Genomic DNA, 20,081 nt, shown 5'->3' with positions numbered 1-20,081 from the left:
GCGGCTGCGACTCTGCGTCTCACCTCACCTTGCTTCCTGATGCACCTCTCCCCCTCCCGTCCGCCCTCCCTCCCGTCCGCCATCCCCGCTGCCTGCTAGCTCCCTGTCCCCCGTCCTTGCCCTACCCCAGGCTACGAGCACCATGGCTGCCGCACTCGGCCCGCCCTCCATCGCGCTCCTCCGGCCCACATCCTCTCTCAGCAACCTCTCCGATTCCGTCGCTCTCCATAGCGACCACGACCATCCCGGACAGCCTCGCTTTCCTCACACCCGTGCGCAGCTCGCAGCCATCGCACGTCTCTACAAGCCAGACGCGTTCACTGGAGATGCGGAGGGCGACCAGAACAGCATCAGCTCGTCCCTCGTCGCTCGCGTCGTCGGCCTCCTCGACAGCGAGCGCGAAGATGAGCTCAAGATGCTCCTCAAGGACATGTTCGGCCCCATCAGCGAAGACGAGGTGCGCTGTTTCTGCCAGTGCTCTGTGCTATGCCATCATGCTCACGCGGCCGGACACGTAGCTCGAGCAGCACGTCCTCGACCTCATGCACAAGCATAGAGATGACATAGACAACGTCCCTTTCCTCTTCCTTACCCCGACTCGTCGCCCCATCTCTCGTCCTTCTTCTCGTGCTTCCACCCATTCTGCTCGTTTGATTCCCAACCGTCCTGATACTCCCAACTCTGCCCCCAGTTCTCCGCTCGCTATGATCTTCCGCCGGCCGCACACTCCCCTCACGTCCCCGTTGGGAACACAGGCCCAGCCTTCGTCGTACATGTCCGCTCGCAGCGAGTCTCCGAGCATATCTCCCATCATAACGCACGCTCAGTTTGCCGTCAGTCTCCCGTCTTCTCCCATGTCCTCTCCCCGGCTGCTCAACGCCAAAGCTTCAGAGTTCAAACCTATTCCCCGTCCTCTCTCCGCCGCTTCTTCGAACCCCGGCTCACTGGCTGCGCTCCGAGGAGATACGCCTTCGCCAGACTTGTGGGCTCCCCCGTCTCGGCCGACATCCAAGCTGGCCATCGCTGCCCCGCTGACTCCGGATAGCTCCCTCCTTCCCAGGTCGGGCACGCCTACCTCCTCGTTGCGTGCTTCCATGCGGCCGGACGATGATGACGACGATCCTTTCGACCCGTTTGCTGCACGCACTTTACCCCGATCCTTCCATCCCAGCACTTCGGACGATCTGCTATGGGGACACTCGCCGATCTCGAGCTCTTCCTTGTCCGCCGACGACTCGCCGTTCCCGCAGGTGTTTGGCAGTAGCATGGACCACAACGGTCACGGGCAACAGGCTGCCTCCGCCCAGGATGAAGACATGGATCCTGAGGTTGCGGCCATGTTGACGGATGGCATGACGCCGTTCGACGTCCTCAGCTCGGTATTCGGCGCTACGCTTGCTCCCTCGGAGCTCGAGGAAGCGTTGGCAGCAAATGGATATGACTTTGAGCGTGCCATGAGTTGGCTCGTCGATCGTTCGATGACGAACCATCCGACTCCGTCCCAGCCCCGGATCCAGTCTGTCGGTAATAGAGTCATGTTGGTCCAACGGGATGGTCATGGCGTTCGTGGTGGCAGAGCTTCCTTCCATGGCCCGCAGGGACGCAATGGAGGTCGCTTTGTGAATGGTCGCCCAGCTCAGGGCGGAAACCGTGTCTGTAGGTACTTCCTCGCTGGGGAGTGCTTGCGGGCCGATTGCAGGTTTAGGTGAGAGTCCTGAGTTTCAACATGGATACCGCGTGGCTGATGCTTGCATGACAGCCATGACCTGGAACGAGCGCTCTGTCGATTCTGGCTCCGTGGTACCTGTGCCAAGGGAGAGAACTGCGAATTCTTGCATCATCTGCCTCAGGAGATAGACGTTTCCGGCCTGAGTCACGCGATGTCGCGCGTGGACATACACAATGGCCAGCAGGAGCACAAGCAAGGCGCGTCGCTGGATGAGTTCCCGACGTTGAACCATGCCGCCGTTTCTGGGCGGGACAACGGCCCTCGGAGGGGCGGATATGGCTATGGTCGGGGAGATGGTCAGGGCTATGACCCGGGCCGTACGCGCTTCGCTGCTGCTGTTAAGAAGCAACCTGCTGCCAACGCGCAGATGCAGGCTCCGAAAGACCCAGCCACGTTGGCTGCTCGCAGGGAAGCTATGGGCACGTCTGCAGAGCCGTTGCACCCCAACACCGCTATCATCGCGCCAAAGCCGTCGCCTCGGCTCAAGCTCCACGCTCCTACGCTGTTGCCCACGCTTGCTACTGGCGACTCAGTTAATAACCTCTACATGGCGTATCGCCAAAGGTGCGAGAAATGGATCGCGAGATTATTCTGGCTATACTAACTCCTGACAGGGCTCTTCGACTCGGCGCGGCCCGCAACGCATGCTTGTCTCGCGCTGCAGACGCGTGGAGGCGCGGTGACGGCGCTGCTGCGAAACGGTTCAGTCGTGAAGGGCATGACCTGAATGCCAAAATGGCAGCGGAGATGGTCGAGGCGGCTGGGAAGCTTGTGCGGGAGCGGGCGAGGCTGGCCGAGCAGGCCGTCCGTGCACGCGATGCCAGTTGGTCGGATGACCCAGGCGACAGGACTGCTCGTGGACGCATTTGCGGCGCGGGATTGGGCGTATGCTTGGGCATCGCCAGTCAGTCGATCGGCGCGGACTCGAAGCTGACACCGGAAGAGCGCACGGAGTCGATGTTGGACTTGCATGGCCTACATGCGGCCGAAGCCACCGAAGTGTTGGAGGAGTTCTTGCTTGCGGTATGTTGTCTGTTCCCTTCCTTTCTGGCCTTGACAGCTGAACCCACCACGTATTCCAGCTCGAGCGAGAGCACTTCTATGGACTGGGTAAGTGTGTTGGCATGGAGCTGTAGGGAATGATGCTAACCACGCTGCAGCGTATATTGTTGTTGGAGAAGAAAAACATACAGGCACTCAAGATCCTGCACGCGGCGCATCAAGGGCACGCCTCGCAACCGGAGTTCGAGAGTGGTTGCACATGTGGGGATATCCCTGGAGCGAGCGCGACGGCGTGATCTGCGTTGATGCTCTCACGCACCAGTGAGAACGTGGGACGTTTGGTGATACAAAGAGATATAGGAAGGCGAAAGCAAGGAGCTGAAGGATGTATACTATGCTGGAAGACGTGTTGGAATCACCGTGGATTGGATATGTATGCGCTAGACTAAATGCTGCTACTGTTTGTGGAACCATTGTATGCTTAAGTTGTAGGTCCCGAGGTTAGGTGCTGCCCGCTGCATTGTCCGTGATGAGCGATGCTGGATCCGACGGTCATGATCTCGTAGGCCTGTGCCATCTTCGCAACGCACCAAACACTCGTCGTTGCGTCTCGGCTGCAGCCAGCTCCCGTCTCTGCCAGTCTCTCACAGCCTCGCGGAGCCGACCTGTGTCCCGACGCCCACTGCTCCAGCTCTGCTTTCAACTTTCAACTTTCTTCACGACTCCCTCACGACAATTGTTCACGCCCCTCTCCCACCACAGTCATGTCCGCCACCCACGTCGACATTGACGAGCCGCAGATCATCCTCATGTCCGACTCGACCCGCCCGACTTCCATAGACCTCTCCCTCGAGCTTGAGCGCGAGCTCGACGCCGAATCTCTCCCCAACTCGCCAAATCCCCCACGCCCACAGTCGCTTGACACCAACGTCCTTGCCTCGATTGTCACCCAGCTCCGTCTGTCTTTGGCAGAGACAACGAAGGAACGCGATGCCCTTGCAGACAAGATCGCCGAGGCCCAGACACGAGAAGAGGGCATGCGCGAGACCCTCGAGCATGTCACCGAGAAGTGCATACGCATGGAGAACGAGCTCGAGGTCGCTGCGAACCAGCACAAGGAAGACGAGGAGACCATCGCCATGCTCAGGACCAAGGTCGAGGAGAGCAGGTGCGTTCCCGTTTCCGTCCATGTTCACGCTCCCCCCGAGATTGATGTGTGTGTCCGCCTGTTCGCTGACCGCCGCGATCATCTTCCCACTTCCCAGACGCGCCTTGATGAGGCTCCAGACGGAGAAGCGCATGAGCGTCGCCTCCAATCTCTCCCTCGACCTCTCCCGGCCTCCGCCTGCACATGCATCCCTCAGCGGGCCTCCTTCGTCTAAGCGTGCATCGTTCGCGCCGCTGACCGGCTCGTCCGCCGGCCGCATGGGTCACCGCAGGATATCTTCCGTCTCAGACTCCGGCTATCTACTCTCGCCCCCCGCTCACGGTGAGCCTACATCTTGGCCACCGCCGTCGCCCAGGTCGCAACACATCTCAGAAGACCCGGAGGCCACTCCAATTGCGCCCCCCTCGCACAATCGCCGTGTCTCACTGCTCTTCGGGCGTGGCGCCGCGCCGCAGTTCGAACCGCCTCAGAGCCAGAGTGACTTGGAGGTGGAACAGCTTCGTCAACAGCTTCGCACCACGCAGCAGCACCTTGACGACGCGAAACGCGAGCTCGTCGAGTCGCAGGAAGCTCACGAGGCGTCTGAACTCTGCGTGCGTGCCCTGCGGACGTTTATCTCGGAGAACAACGTCGGAGTGCCGTCAGCGATTAAGACGAAAAATGGAACCCCCGCGCCCCCGACACCCTCCCACGCGAAACAGCCCAGCACGGCGTCCTCGCGGTGGGGCTTCAGGCTGTGGACGAGCTCGGAGGGCGAAACGGCCAGCGGTAACACGCCCACATCTACACCCACGTCTACGCCCACGCACACCTTGCCCCCTGATACAGGGTCTGCAGTCTCGACGCCGAGTCAGACTGCGCCTCCCCGCAAGTTTGGCGGGTTCTTCAGCACACGGACGAGCACGTCGTCCAGCGCGTCTACACGTCCGCCCTATGACCCGGTGCATCAGGAGCCGATGTTTAATGGCTCGGACACATCTTCGCTGGCGGACTCGACTGGTCCTGTCAGCCCTATCAACGAGCAGCCGCGGACCTCCCTGGGGCAGTTGGGCGAGAAGGAGGAGTTGCCCAGCGAGGGTAAGATTAGCATTGCATCACTTGAACATACACCTCAGATTCCTGCAGCGGTTGCATAGACTTGGAGTTTTGTTTACGACTAGCGCATGGATTGCATGAACGGTTCTGGATGGATATCGGTCTCTCTTGTCCCACAGTATGAGATGTACAATATAATTGGATGAAACACGAGTTGGGTGTAGCTTGAGCGCTGTGTGGTTCCGCGGTTACGGATCTTGAGGTACGTCCGGCTGGCTACGCCGAGGTACCTATCATGCTATAGTCGGTCGTGTATGTAAATGCCTCACACAGGGCCACTGCGGATGGATGTCCGCTGGTCGCAGATTGCGTGAGCGTGAGAAGGGGGGCAGCTCGGCGCGAGGCTCGGATCGTTGTCGCAGCGTCTTCGCAGAGCCCGTGAACTGCACAGTCATCCTGCCACGCACAACTGCCTCTGCCTCTGCCTCTCCCCGACGCTGTCCGACACCGTCCGCCGACAGACTCCCTTTCGCAGCGCAGGCGCTCTTCGTAATCACCCTCCTTTATTTATTTCCCTCTGCCCGAGCCCCCGATGGCTCCCAAGACCCCCATAACCCCCGTCATGGCGGGCCTTTCGGCTGCGCTCAACTACCTCCGCACTCCCCGTTCCCCGTCCTTCGGCCACGTCGAACTCCCCCTCAAGGAAGATGAGCCCCTCGTTGCTGGAGATGGCTTGGCGTCCGAGAAGTGCGAGTTGCGGATAGAGGGCATGACCTGTGGCGCATGCGTAGAGGTGTGTCTCATTCCCTCCCCTCCCAGACGGAATGCGTGCTGAGCGCAGGTCAGTCGATAGAAGGCATGCTACGCTCCCAACCGGGCATCCATTCTGTCAAGGTTGCACTGCTCGCCGAGCGTGGCGTTGTCGAGTATGATCCTGCCACCTGGGATGCTGACAAGATTATGAGCGTGAGTGGCCAGCACCCTTCCCTCTTGCTGCAAGACACGCCTTGCTCCAACTTTGCCCGGGTTCTCACATCTCATTCCACCCAACTAGGAGATATCCGACATTGGCTTCGATGCAACCCTCATACCCCCGGCTCGTTCTGACACCGTCACTCTCCGCATCTATGGCATGACATGTTCATCCTGCACATCCACCGTCGAAAAGGAGCTCGGCGCTATGCCCGGAGTCTTGAGCGTTGCCGTCTCGTTAACCACTGAGCTATGCCAGGTTACCATCGACAGGACCATGGTCGGCCCCCGGGAATTGGTCGAGCGGATAGAGGAGATGGGTTTCGATGCCATGGTTTCCGACCAGGAGGACTCCACCCAGCTGCGTTCGCTCGCCCGCACAAAGGAGATTCAGGAGTGGTGGATGCGTTTCAAGTGGAGTCTCATCTTTGCCATTCCCGTCTTCTTCATCACCATGCTCGCCGAGAGGATCCCATTTCTCAAGCCTATCGTCGAGTACCAATTATGCCGCGGTGTCTATGTGGGCGACGTTCTCGCCCTCATCTTGACCACTCCTGCGATGTTTTGGGTTGGTCAACGGTTCTTCAAGAACGCGTACAAGTCGCTCAAGCACGGCAGTGCTACTATGGACGTCCTCATTTCCCTTGGTTCATCCGCCGCCTACGTGTATTCTCTGGGCGCAATGTGCTTCATGGCGTTCAACCATGACCTCGAGTACCATCCCATGGTCTTCTTCGACACCAGCACTATGCTCATCATGTTCGTCTCACTCGGACGATACCTCGAGAATCGCGCCAAAGGCAAGACCAGCGCTGCGCTGACCGATCTCATGGCGCTTGCTCCCTCTATGGCCACCATCTACACTGACGCGCCCGCATGCACCCAGGAGAAGAAGATTGCCACAGAATTGCTCCAGGTCGGCGACATAGTCAAGCTAGTGCCCGGTGAGAAGATTCCTGCGGATGGCACAGTCCTGCGCGGAACTTCGACCGTCGATGAGAGCGCTGTCACTGGTGAACCTGTGCCTGTCCTGAAGCAGGTTGGGGACAGTGTCATTGGCGGTACTCTCAACGGTCTCGGCACGTTTGACATGACTGTCACCCGAGCGGGCAAGGACACCGCACTAGCGCAGATCGTGAAACTCGTCGAGGAGGCACAGACTTCGAAGGCACCCATCCAGGAGTTCACCGACAAGGTCGCAGGCTACTTCGTGCCAACCGTCATCTCGCTCTCGCTCTTCACGTTCATCGCATGGATGATCATATCTCACGTCGTCAGCGAGAATGACCTCCCCGCACTCTTCCACCGCCATGGCGCGTCCAAGCTGGCTATCTGTCTCCAGCTCTGCATATCCGTTGTCGTTGTTGCCTGCCCATGCGCGCTCGGCCTCAGCACGCCGACCGCTATCATGGTGGGTACTGGCATGGGTGCGAAGAACGGAATCCTCATCAAGGGTGGAAGAGCGTTGGAGGCGAGCAGGTTCATCAAGCGTATCGTCCTTGACAAGACCGGTACCGTCACGGAAGGCAAGCTCACCGTCGCGACAATTGCCTGGGCGCCCTCCAGTGATCACGGCGACCTGCTCTCAGGACCGGCTTCACTGGACGATGCGCCCTTAACGACCAAGGTACTCGGCAACGTCACTCGTGCGGACGTCATTGCGATGGTCGCAGCCACCGAAGCCCGGTCGGAGCACCCGCTTGCCAAGGCGGTCGCAGTGTACGGCAAGGATCTTTTGAGCAAGTCCGTGGTCGCGATCCCGGAAGTTACCATCGACGCCTTCGAGAGCGTCACCGGAGCCGGCGTCAAGGCCACGATCAGCCTCCCCGCTGGGAGGGGCCAGTGCACCATTTACGTGGGCAACGCGCGTTTCGTCCTTCAATCTGCAGACGCTCAGCTCCCTTCGTCGCTGGCGATGTTTGACTCGCAGGAGGAGAGACTGGGTCGGACGTCCATCTTCGTGTCCGTGTTGGGGTCAACTGGCACGCCGGTACTTGTGTTGGCGATCTCACTTGCGGATGCACCACGACCTTCGTCTGCGATTGCGATCCGCGCCTTGCAAGATATGGGCATCGAGGTTAACATGATGACCGGTGACGCGAAGGGTACCGCTCTGGCGGTTGCGAAGCAGGTTGGGATTAAGCCCGAGCATGTCTGGGCGAGCATGAGCCCCAAGGGGAAGGCCTCGGTCGTTGCTGAGCTGATGGAGAAGTACGGCGGTGGTGTAGCCATGGTTCGTCTTTCCTAATCATCGCTGTAGACGGTCACTGACTATTTCCCCAAAGGTTGGAGACGGCATCAATGACTCCCCTTCGCTTGTGGCCGCTTCCGTTGGCATCGCGCTCTCGTCTGGTACCTCAGTCGCGATCGAAGCCGCGGACATCGTCCTCATGCGTTCCGACCTTCTCGATGTCGTCGCCGCCCTCCACCTTTCGCGTGCTATCTTTGGCACAATCCGACGGAACCTCGTATGGGCATGTCTCTACAATGTCCTCGGTATCCCACTCGCTATGGGCCTCTTCTTGCCCCTCGGCGTGAGCCTTCCGCCCATGGGCGCTGCGGCTGCGATGGCGTTCTCGTCCGTGAGCGTCGTCACGAGCTCGCTCCTGCTCAAATGGTGGGTCCGACCCGAGTCGAGTATAATGCCCGGGGAAGTCCTGCAACGCGAGACGATCTTCGACAGCGCGCGCAGCACGCTTGGTGAGGCATGGGAAGGCTTGAAGAGTGCGGTGAGGGGAAGCAGAGATGCCACCGGATATAGTCAGCTTCCTGTAGAGATGAGTGAGTCTGTATGATTTGAGGTGGAACGGTCACGGTCATAGGACAATAATCTGTTCGACATGTCATCTTCCTCTGGTTATCTTGCTTTGCTTTCTTGCTGTATGTATATCCTACCTTGCTACTACTCATGCTGAATAATCTACAATGGCATCCTCGGAAGACTACACTGCATGTATCAGTCAAGATTTGCACTGCAAAGAACATTCAACTTATTATTTCCGGCACTCAAAAATTGAGATGAAACTGTTGGAAACAAAACAGCTTCTGAGCTTCCTACTTCTCTTCCAAGTGAGTAATGATACCCAGTCAAAACGGGGGAGATTGAGAGGGAATAAGAGGGGATCCGATCAGCTAGTTATGAATACAAGGAACAGTAAGTTTAGAGACTAGAGACAAATGATTCTAGCATCCTTCAGAATGCAAAAATTATCTTGTAGATTTAAACTGGTGATTTGTATGATCATTTCTGAAATGTCCTCTATTATATTATTAGTCATGCTTTTTTCCCAATTCATAGTCAATGGATATAGTAATTTAACTGTAGTGTTAACTAGTGATGATGATTTAATCAATAAAATAATTTCATTGGAAGTACCACAAAACTCATGAATTGTTACTGCCAATTATGGCCCACTCTAAGCAAGTGGGTTTTCTCCCTACACGCATTAGTATTTTCCCATTTATCTGGAGCTCCTGCAGGTCTGAACTTGCAGGCACTTCAGGCCTCTGTTCCCAACCACATCCTTCTTGCTGTTCTCACTCCTCCCTGTTACCTCTGAGCCAACTAACTATACTGCAAGGAATCAATGCTGAGTCAACCATTCTGTAAGCATCTGTCAGATCTCATGAGAGAGCAAGCATTAAGATGATGATGACAAAGTTCTCAAGACATCTTTTAGTCTTCACTGTCCACATAGAATCTTTTTCATATGAATTGGCATGTCCACCAAATAGTATAATCAAAAGACTTTCATTATTATAGCTAATACATGAATAACTACACTTCAACTTCCAGACAACACATGTGAGAGCACTGAGCACATGCATGAGGGTGAGAGTGTGAGTAAGAGGATATAAAAATGAGGGGAGAGGGAGGAAGTGGGTGGAAGGGGTGAGGGAGAACGTGATGGAGAGTGTGGAAGAGAGCATGGTAAAGAGTGCAACCAAGAGTGTGGCAGGCAGCACAATGGAGCACAAGAGAGATGGAGACAGAGAATGAAGCAGAGAGGGGAATGGAGAATGTGCAGAAGAGGAAGATGGCAACAAACACAGAGGGCATGTGACAAGGTTTCCTGGGTAAGTATTTAGAAAACACTGAGTTCATAGTGAAAATTGTATCACAATGTGAGCCTAGTAAACAAGAAAACAATATCTGGGTGATATTTTGAATGTTCACTCAATATTACTTTAAAGGTTCCAACCCAGTAACATGCCAGTGACATGAAAGATGTTTTCCAAATATTGACAGCTGTCTAACATGCTGTGGCTTTTTTGTGGTCCTCAGAATGTTCATAGATTTAATATAGAGGGCACAGGAGGCATAAAAACTGCATATTTGGGTGGGTGACATAGTAATACAATACCACAAGGTTTTGCTGTCAACTTTTTGGCCAATATTCAAAAGACTGCTATAGTAACCTCTGTTACAACTTAGGACTGTGCCACATTACTTAATACTTATGTAGATAACCAGAGTAATAACAAAGTTCAGTAAATGAATAAGTAGTGTGACTGGTGAGGACTTCGGCAAAGCTATCAGCAATGCCCTGAGGCAATGTTGTTGTCCTCTATTTCGAGAACCAGATCTGGAGTCCAGAGTAGAGTCTGAGTTCGGACTTAGAGCTAGTACAGGCTCTAAGGGAGAAGGCAACTGAAGGACTTCACATCTAAGTGCAAAGTTGAGGTCCGAGGGCAGATGATCAGAGGTCTGGCCAGAGAGCAGAGGTCCAAAGAGTATAGGATAAGAATATTGGATTAACAAGATATTGTCACATCCCGTGCTCAAGTCCTTCATCCCTGCCACTTCTCTGCCACAACTCCAACAGGACTACCTCCAAACTCTGCCCCCTTCTCCAGTTATGACTTCATCACCCTCATTCTCACTCATTATGCCTTGCTCGGACTTCTGCTCAGACTCCGCTTGCTTCTGGACATCCGCTCTGTCATCCGTTTGCATTATGATGTTGTATCCATTACTTATACTTAATAGGGCTTGATTGTTTGCTTCTGCCTCATCACATCCTCATTCTGCCTCCTGTCTCTACTCCTATTGGACTCCGACCAGACATTTGGATATTCGTATATAAGACATACCTTACAGTCAAGTAGTTCCTCAGTTCTGACATCTCGTTATTTGTCCTTCGACTATCCAGTTACTTGGAACTCAATCTATCTGACTTATCCCACAACTTCCGTCTGAACTCCATCCGATTCTTTATCAGACCTCTGCCTCTGTCTCACAACTTTTGTTATCGTCTCTGGTCTTAGCTCTCTGCTTAACTCTCTTACTCGTAGCTTGCTCCGGTATAAACTCCGGAGCCTCTTGTCAGACTTCTGCAAATTGAAGACATCAACACATCTTCGGGCATTGGTCAATAACTTCACCAAAGTCTTCACTCACTGTGCACTTTTGGACTTCAGACTTTGGACTTTCGTTCGGAGTTTGACTTGTGCGCACGGTCCTAACAAATATCCAAACTGAAGTTACATGCCTGCTGTGCTGGGGCCCATATACTAAAAGTCCTGGGCTTCAGAATATTAATGGGAACAGATGACCAACGTAAGGTAAGTAATAACCTAAGTAAGAAAAGGCATAAGGGGTCCGAGCAGAGGGGTTCAGACGGAAGAGTCCAGACTCCAGAGCCAAGAGAAGAAACTCGCAGAAGGTTCTTAGATGCTACTAGTAAGTCCAGAGTTCAGATGTCCGAAGATGTGAGTCCAGAGTTCGGAGTCCAGCACAGTCATGACAACCTCCAAGCAAACATGCAGACTCAACATTTGGCAAAAAAATGACATTTTCTCGCATATTCACCATAAAAATCACACTAGGACACAAGACAGATATGTAAGTTGTTTGTGGACATACATTCCAAATGTTTCTGCATGAAACATTTGTTGAGTATGTTATCTATTTAAGTAATGTTTTCCTCATGTTTACCATGAAAATATGGGCATATGCCCCCTGTGAAAGAGTACAAGCAGAGAAATAGGGCAATGGAGCACATGAGGTAGTGGGAGAGAAAGAGCACAAGATGGACAGAGATAGCAATGGAGAGGGTAAGGCAGAGAGAGGGGGCAATGGAGCACAAGGGCAAGAGTGAGGGCCTTGGTGAGTGAGAGTGAGAATGAAAAGTACTTACAAAAAGGTGAGCAAGAGCACAAGTGAGAGCACAAAAGGAAGAGCGAGTGAGAGTAAGAGCAAGTGAGAGTAAGAGCAAGTGAGAGTAAGAGCAAGTGGAGGCAGAAGATGCTGAGAGAGATGAGAGAGTGAACTTGGTTGGAGGTCAAGAGAGATGTTGGAGGCTGCCACATGTCAGAGTCCATGGTGTTGAAATAACAACAATGCCTGCCACATTGACTTGTTTGTCAGTACGATCTCTGTGCCATATCTGCATCTCTGTCACATAATTCAGTACACATTGTCCACTCTAGTAGGCTAAACAAAATCAAAAAACCCCATGATGGTGGGACAGCTAAACCTGGCTGGATTTTAAACTGTCACAATTATCAGGAAAACCTGCCAGGGCCAATTAGCACTAAATTGTGATAATTGGGCATTAATAGTGCAAATCCACCTAGACTTTCTAATTCTCATGCCCCCCTTTCTATAGTTGGCTAATTATCTACAAATGGTCCTAAATAACAACAATTTATTCTTAATATAGCATCAGTAAACACTAGCTATTAGACAATAGCTCAAGCAAAATGCACACATGACATTCAGTGATGACTAGAATGATCATTTCAAGCTATCTACAACAGACTACAAAATGTAACATATGTCTACTGCCACAAGGAGGTGCAACAGAGGTTGAAGGCATAAGTGTGAGCAGGTGGATGAGCGAATGGATGAGACACAAGCTGATGATTGACAACAGATGTGCAGGCAGACAAGACATAAGAGATCAGGTGGACGAGATGCGGGACAGTGGGTAGGTGGCAGAGATTCAAGAGAGCAGAGTGACAAAAATGTGGGTAGGCAGACGAGCAAGAATGTTGAAGTGCAGGTGCCCGAGAAGGTGTTGAAAAAGCGGCAGCAGATGAGACATGGGCTGGTAGACAAGTAAGTGAGAGAAATAAGTAAGAGACCCACAGGTGAGCAGATGAGGTGCACAAGATGCAGAAGGGCAGACAGGCATACAAAAGGTGAATGAGTGAGCAGACAATATGGACAGGCAGACAAGAGGCAGACAGACAAGAGATGCACAGGTGGGCTGCAGACAAGAGGCAGACAGACAAGAGATGGGCAGAGAGGTGGGTGAAAAAGACACAGACAGATAGCGGGTGAATGAAGGGTGAACAAGAAGTGGACAAAAGGTGGGTGGTGAGAGGTGGGTGAGCAGGAAGGTGCATGAGAGAGGTGAGCGATTGGTCACACATCAGTACTTCTGCAAACCTATTAACAGTTATTAGTGCCATTATTTCAAAAAATTAATAAGTAATAGACTTGCAAGTTTCCACAAACACAAGAATAACAACTTTTCTGAAGCTTTTGGGGCTTATCATTGCAGGTTTGAACATGTTCAGGTAGAGGCAGGGTCAAACTCACAAGACAGCAGGTGGGCAAAATGTGTTAATAGCCATTAATGACTGTTAATGGATTTGCAGAAGTACTGATGCATAGGAGTGACTTACGAGTAATACATTCCCTAGATCTCACAACTTTCCCTCCAGTAGGTCAGGTGAGAAGGCTGGCAAGCGGTTAGGGTGAGCTAAGGCTGAGCACGGCTGAGCACAGCTCGACCTGCAGGTGACCTGAAGCTGAACCTGCAGCTCATGGCAGATAAAGAGCTCTGATCTGTAGCTGTGCAGATCTGAGCTGTCAATTGATCTAAATCTGCAGATTCAGGTCACTGCAGCTTCAGATCCAGCTCATTGCCTTTGATTTGCAAGCAATATATGCATTAGATATACATATTAAGACATTTTATCACTATTTGATAACATTTTCATTCTACCTTACAGATCATCTGCAACTCGTTGGTATATTGAACCTTTGATCTGGATCTGCAGTGACCTAGATCTGCATTGATCTGTGATCTGCAGATCTGGATCATTGCAGCTCCAGCTCACAATACCTGCAGATATACCTGCAAGTGACCTGGGGCTGTGTTAGGACCATGGGCACAAGTCAAACTCTGAACGGAAGTTCAAAGTCCAAAGTCTGAAAGTGCACAGAGAATGAAGACTTTAACAAAGTCATTGACCAACACCTGAAGATGTGTCGATGTCTTCAATTCGCAGAGGTCTGACAAGAGGCTCCAGAGTTTATACTGGAGCAAGCTATGAATAAGAGAGTCAAGCAGAGAGTTAAGAACAAAGATGAGAACAGAAGTTGTGAGACAGAGGCAGAGGTCCAATGGAGGATTGGACGGAGTTTAGATGGAGGTCATCAGTACTTCCTGAAATCCATTATCGGCTATTACCGGCTATTAATGTATTATTTTTCTGACCCGCCTGACCCCCTACCTGCCATTCATTGTCAACATGCTAGACAACAAATGTTTCTAGCATAATACCACCCAGAGAGCATGACTGGAGTCAATTGAACTTGTTTGCTCTTGGGACCCTCATATTATTTTGTATTAAATTCAAAAATAATACAAAATAAAGCAATAACAGCAGATAATGGATTTCGGGAAGTACTGATGGTTGCAGGGTAAGTCAGATAGATTGAGTTCCGAGTAACTGGATAGTGGATGGACAAGTAACAAGATATCAGAACTGAGGAACTATTCAACTGTAAGGTACATCTTATATATGAATATCTGCGGAGTCTGATAGGAGTAGAGACAGGAGGCGGAATGAGGATGTGATGAGGCAGAAGCAAACAATCAAGCCCTATTAAGTATAAGTAATGGATACAATACCATAATGCAGGCGGATGATAGAGCGGATGTCCAGAAGCAAGTGGAGTCCGAGCAGAAGTCCAAGTAAGACATGATGAGTAGGAATAAGGGTGATGAAGTCATAACTGGGAAAGGGGGCAGAGTTTGAAGATAGTCCTGTTGGAGTTGTGGTAGAGAAGTAGCAGGAATGAAGGACTTGAGCACAGGATGTGACAGTGTCCCCCCACTGGGTCTGAGCCCTCAAGGACTAATCAGGAGGTGTTTCAGGGTGACAGGCAGAGATGTGAGTCAGTGGGGAAGTCAGAGTCTTCACCCTGTTGTCACAGAGTTGAGGATTTAAAATTGTTGGATATAAAAAAAGGTCAGGCGGAGTTGGGGGTCTTCAAGAAATTCTTCATCTCCTGCCACCACCACCACCACCACCACTATGGCCCTGATCGACACTGCTGCCTTTGAGGAGCAGATCTGATAGGCGACAGAGCAACTCTGCATTATGAAGGAGCAGGAGGAGGAGGAGAAGCAGAAGGTGGCAGAGAAGGCTTAGAGGAAGGAGCTCGCCTGCAAGTGCAAGTGGAAGGAGGAGGAGAAGAATCCCTGGGTGCCTGCCACATAAGTCAGAGCGGAGTCAGGGTTTTGAAGTACTGACAGATTAACAGCATGGCTTGTGACTGGTGCACAGAGCAGAAGGCTCCGTGCATGTGGTACACTGACCCCACATGCACAATGTCGTGCATCGCCTGCCAGGCATGCCAGAAAAAGTGTGAGGGGGGGAAGCCCCGCCTGAAGCCTGACCCCTGAAGAAGAAGCCCCACATTGAGCCCATTATTGTCGATGACAATGACAATGACGATAATGGTGACACGGCTGGGCCCTCCAAGCCCCGTTCCAAGAGTAAGGAGTGGGAGAAGTCCACCCCAGCGCTGGAGGCCCCGCCAATAAAGAAGAAGCGCACTACAAAGCTAACGAAGAAGGTTGAGGAGCCCATCACCAACCATGAGGAGCAGCAGCTCCAGGAGCAGACCTGGAGCTTGGAGGAGGAGCTCCACGCTCTGAATGGAAAGGACCTCCTGGTCCGATCCATCCTCAAGACCATGCTCCTGTGCGAAGCGATTGCGCCACTCTGCCAGGAGATCCACCAGGCGGGCTGGGCCAGCTTCAGGGTGGAGGCCTGGTGCCAGTACTTCAACTGCACCCAGAGGGTGGGTCAGAGGAGGAGTATGTGCTGTCAGAGTCAGAGGAGTCAGAGAAGGTGGAGTCAGAGAAGGCAGAGCAGGAGGGCGAGGTGGTGGATGGACAGGAGGGTGAGCAAGAGCAGGAGGGTCCAAAGGGTGAAGAGGAGCAAGAGGGCAAAGAGGAGCAGAGTGAGGGCATGGAGGTGGATGGGCAGGAGGGTATGGCGTAGAGTCAGAGTCTAATAGTGGACTCCAAATATAATTTTTCTTGAGTTTGAAAAGTCTGAAAGGATGTCCAAAAGAGTGTGAATAAGTCCGATAACAAGATGTAATAAGTCTGATAGACAAATAAATGAGTCCAATAAGTAGAAATAAGTAAGAATAAGTATTAAAGATTAAGAGGTTTTAAGTAAGCTTGTTAAGAGGTCCAGGCTTATCTGGGTAAGAAGAATGGAAGTCCGAAAGAAGTTCTTGGGCATGTCCGAGCTCCAAAGTGAGGATCTATGAAGTCTCTTTGTTGGTGCCTTCGTAGCCAGCCCAACGGACTAGGTACAAGAGTTGACAGGTCTGACATTGGCGATCAATCTTGAAGTCAAGAATTTCGGAGATCTCATATTCGGGTTCTTCATCAATGATGACCGGTGGAGGTGGAGTTTGGACACAGCCGGGAATGAGGTTCAGAGTTGCAGATCCACTTGAGATACATGGAGAACTGGGTGAATGGCCTACATTGAGTTGGGTAGTCAGAGGGTGAAGGAGTGAGTTCCGGGCTGTGCAATGATCTCGTAAGGCCTGAGGAACTTCTCTGATAACTTCTTCGTAGGACATGTTGAACAGATGTATTGTGCCTTGACATAGATGGAGTCTCTGATGTGGAATTCTGGTGCAGGCAGACGATGCTTGTCAGCCTGAACTTGATATTGGGCTTGGGCTTTGGAAATCCATTGTCAGAGTTCAGAGTGGAGTTTGTTGAGATCAACAGTGAACTCTCTGGCACAAGCAGAGGTGAGGTCACATTCGGGATGGACAGCAAGACTGGGGTTGTAGCCCTTGTTTGTGAAGAAGGGAGAGATTCCAGTGGTGTTCGGAGCATTGTTGTATGTGAACTCCTCGAGCGGAAGGAGTTTTGACCAGTTGTCCTGTTGATAGTTGCAGTAGATTCAGAGATACTGCTTCAGGGTCTGGTTGATGTGTTCAGTTTGTCCATTGCCTTTGGGGTGATAACCAGAGATGAAGTAAAGCTTTATGCTGAGAGCTTTGCCGAGGGAGCAGAAGAAATGAGAGATGAACTCTGAACCCCAATCAGAGGTGACATGTGATGGAACTCCGTTGATGCGTCGACTACGGGGCCAAGCAGGGAGGAACAACCCACCTAACTACCCAAAGTCTATGCTGTTTGTGCGAGAGGTGCTTTCTGGTTCCCTTTGTTAACTGCGCGCACAAGCGGGGAGCGGTGTTCGATTGGCGAGGACTTGGCAACGTCGGCGAAGGCGGCGGTGGCAGACGGTGGAACAAGCAATTTTGACGAGTGAAACGTATCGGCGGCGGCGAACGGCAATGTTAAACTAAACAGCGGCGAAGGAGAAGTGTAAAGCGGCGACAGGCTTTTTCTCTTGAGATCTTAGCTCTGTGGGGTGAAGTGACCTGCCATCTCTCACTGGCTACTCTGTCTAGTCTATGTACCTGCAGCGCTAGGGTGACACCCCCAGCGACCCAATGGAACTGGTCGCCAGCATGTGATTGTGGCTGCCACCCTCGCTCGAGCCCCACGCGAGATAAGGATCTGCCGATAACAAGAGGGGCGGTGCTACCCTTGCCGATGCCGCCGCCATAGCGACGGAGTCCCCTCCCGAGAGCAGGACTCTGCTTGCTGTGCAGAACGGCCCCGTAAAGAACAAAGGAAGAGGGTGTGCTCGCCAAGGAGAACGGCGGTGCTCAACACCGTGTTTGAAGAAGACATGGAGGATCAACAACTCCACCAGCTTCTGAGCGGTCAGTGTGTTGTACATTGGAGTAAAGATGGACTGCTTGGTGGGGTGGTCTACAATGACAAAGATGGCAGTATAGCCATCAGAGTTGGGTAGTTGCTCAATGAGGTCCATGGAGATGGAGTTCCAGAGGCATTCGGGGATTAGAAGTTGCTTCAATGTTTTGTAAGGTAGGTGTTGGGGCACCTTGGATCTCACACAGGTGGTGCAGGAGTTGCAGTAGTTGTGGACAAAGTCTCAGAGTGCTGGCCAATTGTAGTTTTAGAGTATGAGATCCTGCGTCTTGTTCTGTCCCCAATGACCAGTTGGTCAGATGGTCATGTCAGAAATGTAAGACTCAGAGTCAGAGGTTGTCGGAGTCTGAAACGTAGACATGGTTATTGAATCGGAGTAGGCCTTCAAAGTCCAGAGACCAGCAGACATGTTCCTTAGATGCATGAGACAAGCCTGTGGCGAGCTCCGAAGATGGATTATCGGAGTTCTGCACTAGTGTTGCTAAGTCCAGTCCTAGGACACATGCAGGACTGGTCCTAGGACTGAAACAGGACTGCTAAGGACTGGACTTCACACGTGTCCTCAACATGTCCTGTCCTTTGACATATCCTCAGTCCTCAAGGTTTGAGATTTTGAAAGGACACATCAGGACTGGTCCTTGCTGTGTGTGTTGGAGGTAGAATTTCATACGTACATCGGACTCCTATTCAGTAGTTAGACACTGTGTCGATGCTGTCAAGATTATGACGTCCATTGACACAGTCTCGGAATTAGCGCTCATTTGCTTAGATAATCACTCCCTTTTCCTTTGAGATTTTCGCTGCTCTTTCCTCAGCTGTTGACACTCCGTGCACCAGACTGAGGTAAGACTAACGTATTCATTCATTAGCTACGCTGTACTGATTTGTACCTAGTCCTCCTGCGTCGTCTAGGTAATTCTAACTAGCTGTTGACACTCTGTGCACCAGACTGAGTCCTCCTGCATCGTCTAGCCGCTGCTCTCCCACTTACAACAGTGTGGCTATAGTGCATGTTCATCTGATTAATGTGTGCCATTAACTATTGCTATTAAGTGCTATATGACCACAAACAATGTGTAGACTTGAAATTATGATAGAATCTGAAGCATATTGGCAGTCTATTACATACATCCATTGCTTTATACAATGTAGGACCAGTCCGGACCAGTCCTATAACCAGTCCTGTCCTCATGGAGAGGCTAATATCAAGAGGACACATGAGGACACATGTCCTTCGAGGACACGTGTCCTGGGTCCTGTCCTTCCAACTTTCACATGTCCTGTCCTAGGTCCTAAGTCCTGTCCTCCTGCCTGAGGGTCAAAAGACAGGACAGGACAGGACTTTGCAACACTAATCTGCGTCATCGGCCTCATCAGTGCGTTCAATAGCGTCGTCTCCCCAACATCTCCTGGCGTGTTTGCGCAAGTTCCCAGTCAATCGCGCATCCTTTGTGTCCAAGTACCGGCGGACAATGCGACCCTTCACGCTCTTGCACGACTTCGCCGCACATCGGAAGTCATGGTAACGGCGACCGTCATCATCGTGACCGAAGGCTACATCCGGCGAGAAGAACGCGTAGGTTGGTGCAACCCACGTCTCTTGCAGACGCGCTACAAGGAGTTACTAACTGCATGTCAACAGTGACCATTAGGCTCCCTACTCACCAAGCTCTGCCTCGGGATCCTCTGGCTCCTGGACGACAATACCTGCCTTGGCGCGCTCTGCATCCTCCTCGTCTGTATCCTGGACCGCCGCACGACACGCCTTCTTCTTTGGCGGCAGTGCCTCGCTTCCGGAGTCCGACAACTCAATGTGGGATGACGTCTCAGAGTCGGAGTTGACGACAATAGGCGCGTTTTGTCTCTTCTTGCGTGCAGCGGCACGCCGCTTCTGCGCGGCTCGCTTGGCAGATGATCCAGACATGGTGTGCGGGAGGAACGGTGGGAGGGGTGAGAAGAAGCAAGCTGTGACAGATCTTCGGACACATCACAAGGGTAGGTAAAATGATATAGAATTCTGCAGAACTCCGTAGAACAGCAAGCAATCGTACAATGTAGCTAGAGGCAGAAATTTTGAGACTTGCACCATACCGACACATTGGCGCTTGTGTGCATAAGCCCGACGGGTTAAGCGCTACGGGTACGGGTCCTC

At 52.2% G+C, this 20,081-nt stretch overlaps 5 protein-coding genes across 5 annotated transcripts; 4 read left to right on the top strand and 1 right to left on the bottom strand.

Annotated features, from left to right (window-relative positions):
- Positions 1 to 142: 142 nt before the first annotated feature.
- L226DRAFT_460365 (uncharacterized protein) lies at positions 143 to 3,056 on the top strand (the record flags this gene model as incomplete). Its single annotated transcript, XM_067675586.1, has 6 exons — positions 143 to 457; positions 519 to 1,705; positions 1,760 to 2,293; positions 2,344 to 2,752; positions 2,812 to 2,839; positions 2,890 to 3,056. 6 exons carry the CDS (start codon positions 143 to 145, stop codon positions 3,054 to 3,056), a joined length of 2,640 nt encoding a protein of 879 aa, XP_067537073.1.
- A 439-nt stretch (positions 3,057 to 3,495) lies between these two features.
- L226DRAFT_544892 (uncharacterized protein) lies at positions 3,496 to 5,035 on the top strand (the record flags this gene model as incomplete). The annotated part of the gene is made up of 2 exons (XM_067682307.1): positions 3,496 to 3,899; positions 3,997 to 5,035. The coding sequence occupies 2 exons, from the start codon at positions 3,496 to 3,498 to the stop codon at positions 5,033 to 5,035; spliced, it is 1,443 nt and encodes a 480-aa protein (XP_067537072.1).
- Positions 5,036 to 5,250: 215 nt separating this feature from the next.
- Positions 5,251 to 8,912, top strand: L226DRAFT_533592 (copper P-type ATPase CtaA). Its single transcript, XM_067680491.1, has 4 exons — positions 5,251 to 5,727; positions 5,781 to 5,900; positions 5,989 to 8,139; positions 8,192 to 8,912. The coding sequence occupies exons 1-4, from the start codon at positions 5,527 to 5,529 to the stop codon at positions 8,699 to 8,701; spliced, it is 2,982 nt and encodes a 993-aa protein (XP_067537071.1). The 5' UTR covers positions 5,251 to 5,526; the 3' UTR covers positions 8,702 to 8,912.
- A 6,559-nt stretch (positions 8,913 to 15,471) lies between these two features.
- Positions 15,472 to 16,157, top strand: L226DRAFT_522080 (uncharacterized protein; the record flags this gene model as incomplete). Its single annotated transcript, XM_067678741.1, has 3 exons — positions 15,472 to 15,513; positions 15,556 to 15,954; positions 15,987 to 16,157. 3 exons carry the CDS (start codon positions 15,472 to 15,474, stop codon positions 16,155 to 16,157), a joined length of 612 nt encoding a protein of 203 aa, XP_067537070.1.
- Positions 16,158 to 19,280: 3,123 nt separating this feature from the next.
- L226DRAFT_569752 (uncharacterized protein) lies at positions 19,281 to 19,853 on the bottom strand (the record flags this gene model as incomplete). The annotated part of the gene is made up of 2 exons (XM_067684345.1): positions 19,281 to 19,540; positions 19,595 to 19,853. The coding sequence occupies 2 exons, from the start codon at positions 19,851 to 19,853 to the stop codon at positions 19,281 to 19,283; spliced, it is 519 nt and encodes a 172-aa protein (XP_067537069.1).
- Positions 19,854 to 20,081: the final 228 nt, after the last annotated feature.

Source organism: Lentinus tigrinus, assembly GCF_003813185.1.
Source record: "Lentinus tigrinus ALCF2SS1-7 unplaced genomic scaffold L226scaffold_8, whole genome shotgun sequence".
Taxonomy (NCBI): Eukaryota; Fungi; Basidiomycota; class Agaricomycetes; order Polyporales; family Polyporaceae; genus Lentinus; species Lentinus tigrinus.
The sequence above is the reverse complement of the archived record's forward strand: the minus strand, read 5'-3'. Positions and strand labels throughout refer to the sequence as shown.

What these genes read in the sequence shown, in the direction of transcription:
- L226DRAFT_533592 (XM_067680491.1), top strand. Translation starts at nt 5,527, where the DNA reads ATGGCTCCCAAGACCCCCATAACCCCCGTCATGGCGGGCCTTTCGGCT. An exon ending in CCTGTGGCGCATGCGTAGAG is followed by an intron (nt 5,728 to 5,780) that starts GTGTGTCTCATT and finishes AGCGCAGGTCAG; the next exon opens with TCGATAGAAGGCATGCTACG. An exon ending in ACGGCGGTGGTGTAGCCATG is followed by an intron (nt 8,140 to 8,191) that starts GTTCGTCTTTCC and finishes ATTTCCCCAAAG; the next exon opens with GTTGGAGACGGCATCAATGA.